Source organism: Sinohyriopsis cumingii, chromosome 1 (assembly GCF_028554795.1).
Source record: "Sinohyriopsis cumingii isolate HCF-2022 chromosome 1, ASM2855479v2, whole genome shotgun sequence".
Classification (NCBI taxonomy): domain Eukaryota; kingdom Metazoa; phylum Mollusca; class Bivalvia; order Unionida; family Unionidae; genus Sinohyriopsis; species Sinohyriopsis cumingii.
Genome location: NC_142961.1, coordinates 179,445,768 through 179,458,253, shown reverse-complemented (window position 1 = coordinate 179,458,253; position 12,486 = coordinate 179,445,768). Strand labels below are relative to the sequence as shown.

The 12,486-nt window shown below is 37.9% G+C and overlaps 2 protein-coding genes across 3 annotated transcripts in view; one reads left to right on the top strand and one right to left on the bottom strand.

Moving 5' to 3' along the window:
* The window catches only part of LOC149808476 (uncharacterized), a 90,469-nt gene that overhangs the window by 74,237 nt on the left and 3,746 nt on the right, over positions 1-12,486 (bottom strand). The window lies entirely within an intron of this gene.
* The window catches only part of LOC149808475 (echinoderm microtubule-associated protein-like 2), a 175,666-nt gene continuing 175,597 nt past the window's right edge, over positions 12,418-12,486 (top strand). For both annotated transcript variants that reach the window (XM_089977894.1, XM_089977845.1), the window contains exon 1: positions 12,418-12,475. In XM_089977894.1, coding sequence (XP_089834020.1) covers positions 12,430-12,475 — 46 coding nt within the window. In that variant the 5' untranslated portion in view covers positions 12,418-12,429. The remainder of the gene's footprint in view (positions 12,476-12,486) is intronic.

The window sequence follows — 12,486 nt, the reverse complement described above, 5'->3', positions numbered from 1 at the left end:
GATGTTGCTATATCACCATTTTGCTTAAGTCTAGGGGGAAGACAACTGTTCTTGGGTGGGTTCAGCTCTTTTAGATGCTTCCACAATGTTTTGGTACTCTTACTTTCATTAATAGCCTGTTTATAGTAGTTCTGATTTGCCTTATCTATCAGGTGCTTGGTTTTATTTCTCCACTTTCTATAGCTTTTCATGTCATTTTTCTTGTGGAAATTATCTCTTAGGTGCCTAGCCTCATTGATCTCGGGGGTAATCCACTTGGGTGTAATTTGGTGTTTTTTGTTTTAATTGGGGCATGCTTGTCTAAGGCTGCATTGAACATCTGATACCATTTGTCCAAGGCAGTGTTGACATCAGCTATATTGCAGACTGATTGGAAGTGTTTGCAAACTAAATCATTTAAGAACATTTCCTCATCAAACCGTTTGAAGTCCCTGTATTGTATTTCAATGTGTTGGCCATTTTTTGATGATTTCGGAACATGTCTAGTTATACAGACTGGGTAGTGGTCACTCAGTGCATACACTGCCACCTTAATTTCACTTATTCAGGTTTATTAGTATAGGCATGATCAATGGTGGTAGTGCTTTTATCCGTTACTCTAGTTGGAGTGTTAATTGAGTAAAGTTGGAAGTTTCAAAGCTACTTATCCATGTTAATGGTGGAGTTTTCATGTAGTCAATGTTAAAATCACCTAATACAATAATTTCTAAATCTTCCTTTAGTAATGCTTTTTGAATTTGAACCTCAAATCTATCAATCCAATCAGCTGTGGAACTAGGTGGTCTGTAAACCGAACATAAGAGTATTGGCTTTGATTGGGCCAGGGTTACTTCGATCCAGATACTCTCTACCCCAATAGTCTCTAGATCAACACGTCTGTTATAACTAATGGAACTGTCTACATAGAGAAGAATACCCCCAACCCCCATGGATTCTCTATCTTTTCTTTCAAAGTTGAAGCCCTGTATTTGGAGAGCCAAATCATCAGTATCATCGGAAAGAAAGGTTTCACATAGACCTAGAATATTGACTGATCTAGTTTGCTGTGATATTAACTTTATCTCATTCAGTTTAGGGAGGATGTGTTGAATATTTAGGTTGATTACTTGCAGACCTCTTTTGAGGTGCCCAAAGACATGACAATTTTGATCAGAGGATTGATTTTCAGACAAGGTAGTATGCCATGTATTGTTTTTAGACTTGACATGTTTCTTTTCATTACCTTGATTATTTACATAAACACATGAAGAAGATAACATACAAGATCCATCTGTTGTACCATGACCACATGTAGTGGATACATGAGAATATTCAATATGAGACTGATTTACATACATACAAGAAGACATTGACATATTAGACACTTGGGGGGCCTCAGAGGGAGAAGTAACTTGAACAGTATCACACCATTGTTTACATGTTAACAAGTTGCACTTTGTACACAAATCAGATAGTGCCTGAAACCTGTTTATAGAATTATAATTATTACATTGAAAAGTATACACACATTCTAATACATTTTGTTGCTGGATATGTGTTGCATAGGCCTGTACATCATAGCCTTCTACCTACTGGTATGTGCACAACTTCAGCTTATGTCCTAGTTCGTTACAAAGATGGCAATGAATCTGTTTTCCATGCAGACACCGCTGTGTTACATGACCGTGCTCTCCACAATACAAGCAGTTGTCTGACTTATGCCTAACCCCCTTTATAAGTCTTATGTACTGGTTTATATTCCTAAGGAGCATGGCAGTACCTCTGTTGGACAAGTGGATTTGGTCTCGCTGGTATAATTGTTGGTTCACTCGATTGTCTTTGAAGAAGGTCCAGTATTGCGGAACAAAGAGTATATGGAAATTTGTTGAGATGAAAATGGCAATGCTCATACATCCAATATGGCCACAATAGTGGCCACTTGAAAATCTTGTTATGACTACTCGTCCTGAATGGTTGATCATATCTACATGGGGTTTTCACGAAATGCCTTGTGATGTCTAGTTGGTCCTAAATTAAAAATGGTGCCAATCTAATTTCCAATAGCACCAAGGCAGCCATCTTGAAAATCTAGTCCTTCTTACTCCTCCTCATATCAACATAGAGGATTCACTAAAAGACTTCTAATAACATAGATATAAATAAACATGGTGCTGATCTGGGGTCTATACTGGCTGCCACAGCAGCCATCTTGAAAAACTTGTTATTACTACTACTCCTGAATGGATATTCTTATCAACAATGGGGTTTTCACTAAAAGACTTCTTATGCTGTGTAGCTGGTCCCCAGTGAAGATGCTGCTGATCTGAATACTTGTCAGCTAAATGGAAATTTATATTCACCCTTGAAGTGACAAAAAAAATTAAAAAGTTGATGAATGTTTATTTTAAAAGACTTGTGGAGAATGATTTATTTGTTTTTGGTGTTTTACAGCACAACAACAAAAGTAGGTTATTTTTTGCTGAGGCAGCTGGAGAGAACTGCCTTGCCCAAGGACACATCAGTGTAGCCAAACTGGGCTGATTCAACAGTAGCATGATGAATTACAAGTATTCTAATTTTAAATACAGTATATAAATTCATCAACTCTAACAAAAAACTCCTTTTGTAAATGGGTGGGAAAAAACTAATTTTAATGATATTGCTATTGCATAGATGGTACTTTTCCAGGTGGAAAATACCCTGCTGTATGACAAGAATTCATCCTCCTGTTAGGGTGGATCAGAATATTCCAGAACACCCCCACCCATGCACGTTGTCCTTTATTCTAATCCTGGGGAGCAGCTCAATTTAATGAGACATAAGTGCGGGTTGGGAGGAGAGAATTAGGCAAATGTAACAGGCAAGTATTACATCATTAAAATGAGTTGTACCCTACCCCAAATGTAATACCAGTAATACCATACCTATTACTACTGCATAGCTGAATTTGTCTGGTTGGTATGAGAATGACGATTCCACAACTAGTGAATAAAAATTAACACAATAAATACTCACAAGTGTTTCCCCCTTTTGTACAAAATTAGAGTCACAACCTTCAAAGATAAAAGAGTTAGGCCCATTAAACAGCAATGGCTTGAACCTCAGGATTTCCATTTTCATTTTTAAAAAAATATATATAAAGGGACTGGTAAGCTCTCAACAGTCAATACAATCCACCTAATAATGGTAGAAGCTGAAATATCAGTTGAACCTTTTTAATGTTGAGGAAGACATATCCTACCATTCCTTCTCCTGCCAAATAAAGACGTAAAACTGGGCTCAAAAGTCTATCTTGATCATTCCCAACACAGACACAGCCAAGATTCTCAACTGGGAGTAGAAACATTATTTGGTGAAGAGAAAAAAACTGATTGGCAAAGGAAAGAAACAGACTCATAATTTCAATGAACCCGATACAGCCCTTCTCCATAGGCTGGGCATGAAACTCACAGATAACAGGGTGAGCTAGAAAACTGTTTCAAAAAAACTGTTCTTGAAGGAAGCTTCAACCAAAGGTTCATGGGGAGTTTATTAAGAGACCATGGGACAAAAGAAAGATTTCATTTAGGCATCAGAAAGGGAGACACTGGTCTTTGCAGCCTAAAATACCTGATCAGGCCTGCTAAGCGAGAACCTGACCTAATGGCTGGTCCTTTAGAACGTCTGAGTGTGCTGGAAAGGGATGCTCAATGCTCAATAGCCCTTAGCAGTACAAAACGAGGAATGTTTCTCTTCAAAATATAGGAGGAGAAGAAAATTGGCCATTGCACTCAGACATCCAGGACTGACACATTTTCTACTACATCAACCACAAAAGAATCTCCATTTGGAATCATATACTTAATATGCTGATCTTCTCCTGGATTAAATGACGCACTTGGCAACTCTGATTGAAAGATTTTCTTGGTGAACAGATTGTTTAAGATGAACCAAGCATGAAATTGCAGAATCTGGAGGCTGTTGTGAATGAGAGAGCTTCTGTGTGGCAGCAGGATGTCCCCTCTTAGGTAGGGTCTCAGTGATGGTCCACCAGCAAATCAAGATCATTGAACCTGAGGAGCAATCAAAATGAGTGGAGCAGTGGAGTGCCTGACTGTTGAAACTGTAGCATTATCCTGAAAGGTGGGAAGGCATAAGCAATCAGGCAAAACAACTTTAGGTTGAAAGCCTCCTCTGAATGGGAACTCAGGTAATGTAAAAGGGGAGCTTATTGTTTAGCTTGGTGGCAAAAAAGTCCCACAAAGATGGAACAAGGAGTCTTCTGTGGATTGGTGAAGTGATCATTCCTTGAGGACTGTTCCCCCTTTCCTTAACAGACTGTCTGCAAAATATTCTTTTTGCTGGGAATGTGGCCAACTTGGAGAGTAATTCCTTTTGTAGTTGCCCATAAGAGAGATGGTTCCTCCTTGTCTCCCAAGGTATGTCACATTGGCTGATAGCCTATCATGTGCTGAAAAATGACATCAAGGCCACAGCAAAAACTGATCCTTAACCCTGTACTTAAGGGGCCCATGTCTGGTGTCCAGTAAATGGGTCCCTGTGCCTGGGCAAACATGGGTCAGGCAACTCAGATGTATAGGAAGACACTACCCTATTCTGACAAAGATCTGAGCTCTCCCCATGACAGGTTTGCATGATCCCATCAACAACTGACAATGGGGACTGAAAGGTTGCTGCTACCCCCCCATGTGTGTGTGTGACACACACTCAGCCTGCACCAAGCTGTAGACAACAAAAGTTTCATTAGGATATTAAAACTAAGAGTCCAGGACCACTAGCAAAAGTTGCAGTCCCCTCCCAGAACCAAACTGGGCATACCTGAAGTGGCTAATTGTCCATTATAATGCCAGGAATAAAGAGATGCAAAACTTTGTCAGTTTTATTTGTAATTATTTGTAATTCTTTTAAACATTTATGTAGTAAAACTGATGCACAAATATCATATTATTTATCTACAATGATGTTCACTTTTTTCTATTTCTCATTTCGCTAAATTTTCTGACACATGGCTTGCAGTCATATTCCTTCACATTGGGTCACTCTTCTTTCACTAGCAACAACCGAGTTAAGGTCTTAACTGATTTGGCCCCAATCCCGTCTGTAGGCGTGATGAGGCTGTACCCTACTTCCAAGCTCTGCAGCATCAAGGTCATTTAAGATACACCAACGCGGGTGGTATTAAATAAAAGCAGACAGATATAGCTCTAAAATTATACCAAATAATCTGGAAGTTATAGTTGCAGTACAAAATACAGAGGGAAGAACCTCATTTTTTGGACTGGTTTTTTTTTTCACCCAAAATTCGCTCGAGGTCAGAATGCGATTTTGTGTCTGGATTTTAGACCTTTTGGCCTCAGATCTAAGGCGTACCGGTTTTAACTGCACACAGACAGGTGATTCTTTGCAAAAACCAGGATAAGGTGGGCATTTGGAATAAATTGTGGTCTACATAGAAAAATGATGGGTCCATTAAGCAAAAAAAAAAAAAAAAAGAATTTATTATTTATTATTCTGCATGTGCGCAAGCAAAATAACCAATGCAAAAGGATGTTTCTAATACAACTAGGCTTTAGTCTCATGGAAAATCTGTTGAATCGATGTATTACAATATATTCAGAAATAGCCCCCCAAATGTCTTTCCTATGCACATTTCTGGCAAATACAACAAAAACCTCTGGGGCCGAATGAGTTAATGTTTTACTGTATTTTCCTGCATATATCCCGCAGACGCAGATAATCTGCACCCTCATATAGCCCGCAGGTTTTGGGGTTTTGGGTAAAAAATTGTTGGCATAACCCGCACCTTTATATAACCCGCAACCATAGATTGATGAACTTTTTTGTGTATGTTCACATTGTCTACCATTACTGTTTTTAGAAGGACCGAATTCATCAATGCTCACACGTGGATGACAAACAATACTACAACTACTACATTTTCACTCACCCGCCCAACATGCAAATTTGTATTTACGCTATCAAGTCAGTCGGCCCCGGTCCATATTCATCCCTCTGCATCAGTTCAAGTTAGTCACCTTGCCTCCACTATATTCCGGCTGGCAGCCGGCAGATTTGAATTTTGAAGCCAGGTACTTGTGAGCCGGATATGCAATGGTGTGAGGTCCTGAGGCTGAATGCCACAACTGTCAATTTCGAATGTAGCTCGCATGACGTCAATTAACTACCGGTATTCAGGCTCGGTACACAGTGCTTGTGCGCGTAGGCTGTCTATAGGAGCTGTGCCTCAACTACAGGCTACATAAACGCGGACATTTCTAAATAATCTTGTATTCTTTTTAATTGTAGATTCGAGTTTAAATAGCCGACTTCAAGCTAACTGCCATTGCGTATGCTGAAGTGCATGGCAATAGAGCCACAGGCAGAAAATTTGATATTGATGAGAGTGTAATCCGAGGTTGGAGAAAAGAAAAAGGAACGTTGGAGAAGATGAATCCACGAAAACGTGCTCGTCGCGGACCTAAAGCAAAATGGCCTCACCTTGAAGCTGGCCTGAAGCAGTGGATTGTGGCCCAGCGGGAAAACAACCGACCAGTCTTGACAGTTGCCATCAAAATGAAGGCCAAACTCATGGCGGCAGAGAAGCACATTGATGATTTTAAAGGAGAAGTGCATTGGGTATATAAATTTATGAAGAGGAACCAATTGTCAGTCAGAACACGAACGACCGTCAGCCAACGTCTACCTGAGAATTGGGAGAAGAAGATGGATGATTTTCGTGAATTTGTCGCCAGGGAAATTCAGAAGCTTGACCTTCCCCATTCTGCCATTATTAATATGGACGAAGTACCAATGTGTTTCGACATTCCGGCAACAAGGTCAGTGGACGAAGTCGGCGTTAAAACCGTTAAAGTGGCAACAACCGGGCACGAGCGAACCTCTTTCACGGTTGTACTGGCTTGTGCTGCAAATGGAGTGAAAATTAAACCTATGGTGATTTTCAAGCGGTTGACAATGCCTCGTGAGAAACTACCTTCAGGCATTGTTGTCCATTGCAACGAAAAAGGATGGATGAACTGTGATGTAATGAAAATCTGGATCGATAAATGTTATCGAGCCAGGCCTGGGGGATTTTTCTCCCTGAGATCTCTGTTGATTTTTGATTCGATGGCGGCACACAAAGAAACAGAAGTTCAAGCAGTTATAAACTCTTGTGGTGCGCATATTGCCGTAATCCCTGGAGGTCTAACATGCAAGTTGCAGCCCCTGGATATTGCTGTCAACCATCCCTTCAAAACTTACGTGCGCGCGGAATGGGAAAATTGGATGGCGAATGGGGAACATTCGTTCAACCCAGCAGGCAGACAACACAGGGCAACATATGTAGAAGTGTGCAAGTGGATTGTGACAGCTTGGAACAAAATAAAACTGGAAATGATGCGAAATGGATTCGTCAAAGCTGGATTGATCCCTCCTCCTGTTGAAGCTCCAGCAAGTACCGATGATACTGATGAAGAAGAAGAGGATCAACATGTCACTGAGCTGCGCCTTCAGAATGCTCTTGACATTCTGGACAACGACAGTGACATTAATGAGGATTTTGAGGGTTTCAGTGATGCAGCCAGTGATGAAGATCAACCAGATAATTAATTATGATATTATTAGTTTTAAATTTTATTATCAAGATTCAAGTTATTACTCATCAGTCTACCCATAGTTTACAGTAAAATAATATCAACCAAAGAAAATAAAGTTTGATTCTTTGTCTTCATCTTTGCTATTTATAATGTCTTTGTTTTCAATCATCGGAAGCAGTCTTTTTGAGACGAGTCGACAAGATAAACAACAAAACACGTGTTTTTAATTTTTATCATTAAAATATGTAAAATTAGATAGTTATTTCAATTGAAAACAGAAAATATTGATTATGAAAACATGACGGATACGAAATTTTAAGTTTTTATCCCGAAATGTTGATTTGGTCCCGATACCGTATGTTGTTGTAAAGTCACCGCAGTAGCCATAATATCCAACCCTAGCAAAACAAAACTAGAACAATATATAAGTTATGTAGTTATGTTTTTCAAACAATATATTGAAATATTATTACGTGTAAAAAATTAGTGATATAGCCCGCACCTCCCCTGCGGGGTTTGTAAAATCTGGTATAACCCGCGGGATATATGCGGGAAAATACGGTACTTCTCTGAATCTCATTACAATCTTTGTCAATTTGCCATTTAATCCCCAAAATACTGATCCAAATTTGCAAACAGATTTTTGTCTAAGTCATAAGATGTCTTGATTTCGAGGTCACAAGCACTACTTATTCAGCTACACTCGGAAACAAACACGGTATGAAATCAATGAGCATGATCTCAACATACAGCATAGAAAATCCTTGAGCATGACTAGCTCTCAGCCATCATGAAATGGGGAGTGCTACTTCTCCCTGACAGGAGTGCACAACCCATTCTATACCCATTTATAACATCCCTTGGTAGGAACTGCAGACACAATGCTATTATTGAATATATGTTGTGATCAACTTTAAACATGCTGTCAAAGCACAAGGACACATTATGCTGTTACAGACTTTGGGTTATATATCATGGCTTTGAGTGGAGGTTGGAGTGGGGAAGAATATGTGTAATAAAAATCACTGGGTTTTTGCCATTGTCTACCCATGTAAGATACTTAGTTATTTCTTTTAGGTAAATAAAGGACAATTGCAAAAGAAAAAGGTTTCCAAGAATTTAATAGGGAAGGATTAATTTTAATTGTTTATTTCTGATTGTCATATGATCCAAAATAGGCATTATTTGTTGGACATTTCCATACTTTTTATGTCTACGAAATATCCTTCCTAGTAATAAGGTACTAAATCACACTAGTATGTTTCACTTGGTACACTGTCGAACTCTACATCTGTGATGTGATGTGATTTTAATTTTTTACGTAGCTTTAACAATTTTTCAGTCATATCGCTACAATGTTTGCAATGTGGCAGTTTATAGTGATGTCTAGCATTGAGGCATCATGCCGCAGACATGTAGCATGATGTCCCATCCAGTCACATTATCCTGACACCAGGCTGACCAGTCCTAACACTAACCACTTAATGCTGAACGCCAAGCAAGGCAGCTGTTAGTACCATTTTTGTAAGTCTATGGTATGACTCGGTCGGGGATCGAACCCACAACCTCCCGCATCCGAGGCAGACGCTCTAACCACTAGGCCACCGGAGCAGTGAACTCTACGTCTGATGTGATACATGTTACTAACATTCAAATTCAAGTTCATAAATTTAAATAACCTAACATTAAATACCAGTACTGCAAGTTCAAACTTTCAACAGCATATCTACCTTGATATTTCCCAAGAAACAGAAACTGGTAAAAGTTACTCCCATTCATAAGTCATGCAGCAAAGGAGATGTCATTAACTATGGATCCATCTTCAAAACACTGTTCATGATAATTATATGATGTGGTTTATCAACCTATAACTTCACAAAAACCAATTTCGGGATATAAGAAAAAGCTCCACTCCTGTTGGACAGACTTGATCTCCATGACAGATGCATTACTGCCTTAGATCAAAGAAAATTAGTTATATCCATACTAGCTGATCTTAGAAAAGCTCCTGACCTTGTTGTCAATAAATTTAATATATATATCATCGTGATGATTCATTCAGTGACTGCTTTACATACTATCCAACAAACATAATACAATTTGTCAAAATAAGTACTTCATCTACTGACCCCACTCTACCAGGTTTCAAACAAATTAAAATCAGGCTTAGAGGTGTCCCTTCAGATAGCCTCACTGACATTCCTGGTGCAAGGAGAATAACACATGAAAGTATACATGGATGAGATTAAAGTATCAATTATTAACATCCATCAAAAGTGAGCTAAATTGGAAAAAAAAAAACAATTTGATTTTCAAGTTGAATGAATTTTTGTCTGAGATGAATACTAATAACGAAATCCTTGGGAGTGATAGTAATTTGCAATGGAATGTACATATTCAAATCATATGTCATAAAGTCAATCCATGTCTGGTTATTGAACAAAATAATGCCATATCTATCCAAATCAACGCACCTCTATACCTTAAATAATCACATACTACAAGTCAGTGAAAACATATCTTGGACTAAAACATTATCTGAAGACTTCAAGTGGGACTCTCATATCAAAGTGACCAATCAAACCCTTCATTGGCATTTCTCAATAGAAACCTCACACACTGTTCATGGACATGCAGACAAACCACATATCTAGCTGTAGTCAGATCCCTGCTGCATTATGGTTTTCTTGTCTTGGATCTTTATTATACCACTAAGCATTGCAGAACAGATCAATTTGGAAATTCTTTATTTGTAAAAACAACTGTGAACAGGAATCATCTCAGTGATGGCTGTGTGCATGTCAACAGTGGAGAGCTGCAAGGCAGCACGTCAACAGTTCTAACTTTTTGGTGGCTCTTTTCTGGTGCAATTTTAATCCTGTAACTAGCCTTGCACTGTATGCATTCAAACTCTGATTTAGAACGTAATTCAAAACAAAAGCAATATACAACCATACTTTTAGACAATTAGAACAGATAAACACTTCTGACAAGAATATTCTGCAAATAATTACACTTGCAAAATAGCAAACTTGCACAATATTGAGAACATCCCAAATGCAATGTCATTAAAATGTTTAAAATAAGTCAATTAATGTTTCTGAGAAAGGCTAAATATATACAGAGCATTTTAAGCTACAATGCCCAATTATTATTTTATTACTATTATTATTTATTATCTCAAAAAACTATTTCATGAATGAAAACAAAGCAGCACTCTAAATTAAAGATCAGTTTCAGCTAACCATCTTTTCATTACAAAACTTTTTAAGCAAAGTTTTCATTAATGGAGCTCACTATTTTGGCACAAATATCTACAGGAAATTAACACAAATATATTTCATAAAAATCAGCATTAAGAGGTTGGTGTTAGGACAGGTCGGCCTGATGTCAGGATAATGTAACTGGGTGGGGAATCATGCTATATGTCTGTGGCATGATGCCCCAGTGCTAGACATCACTATAAAATGCCACACTGCAGACATCATAGCGTTTTGACTGGAAAATTGTTAAAGCTACATAAAAATCAAAATCACACACACACATATCTAAATTACTGGTTGAAAAATGGAACCCTTTTGATGTAATATTCATTACAACTGTACAATATAAATTCACAAACCTTCCATTTTGTTGCCTCACTATTATTCTTGTAACAGTTTCTGTTTATTAAGGTCGTACAAAAATTTAGATTATTACCTTTGTCTGGGTTTTTGTTTCCACCAGAACAAAAATAAAGAATTGCATGTGCTTTCTTTAATGTATGTTCAACTTTATATACTATTCATGTAAATAGGCAGAGTAAAAATACCAAATTAAAATAAAGCCACAGGGAGAATTAATTCCTAGTATTACATTAAATAAAGTTATCATGATAATTAATTAATACAACCTGGGTCTAATGTCAGTGATGATCCAAATGTTTGTGAAAAAGGAAAGAATATCACATCCTACCAACACCATTCTAACCCACTTCATAAGCTATTTGGTTAACTAATGGTGTTACTAAATGGCCCACACAGGTGACAGAAAGAAGACATCACCAGTCACAGTTGAGTGCAAACACAGGTTAGACAGTGCAGTTACCTTATCTACCAAACTATTTGTTCCTAATTAAATGATGCAATGGCTATCAATCAATTCTAGAACTTCAAGATTTTGGGGCAAAATCCACCCTGCACTTTGACCAAAGAGTTGAATTTTCTAAATATGAGAGATTAAATATATACATAAAGGATGGGCATGAAAATGTGATGCAGTTTTTTTGCTTTATTTTTATTGTCATTTTTGGAAAATCTGTGTGAATCCCATAAATGTACATTCTAAAATGGACTGTAGTATCAACTATTTATGGGTTAAACTCTACTAACCTGGTGGTTTGTCTATGCTGCCATAAGGTGATGTCCTTTGAAGAAAGGTACATATGGTAACTCCCAGCATGAATTTAAGTCACCAGACAGTGTTACAGTCTCAATAATCAATGAAAGGAATTACCCTCTAACCTCTGACCGTCTTTTGTAAATAATGTGAACATAACAGATCTCAGCACTGAACAATAATAAGCTTGTGCTTTTCAAGAGTTCAAAGTAAAATGCTAATACAGCATGTGAGTCAGTTAATTCAAGCATATATTGATTTTCTGAGCAAAGAACAGATTTACATTTGCAGAATCACTTGTTTGTGATTGGAGTATGCGACAGGCTGCTTTATCCCTTTGTTTGCAGCCCAAACTATAACATATCTGAGAGTAAATGATGGAAACAAAAGGTGGACTTAACAGCACAGAGTAATGACAAACTTACTAATCTGGAACAATTACAAGATCTTTCAGATGAACACATGAAAACCATATTTGATGATGCCTGGAAGATACAGTTTTGCGAACTACGATTCTGTCCTAGGTAAGAATTGG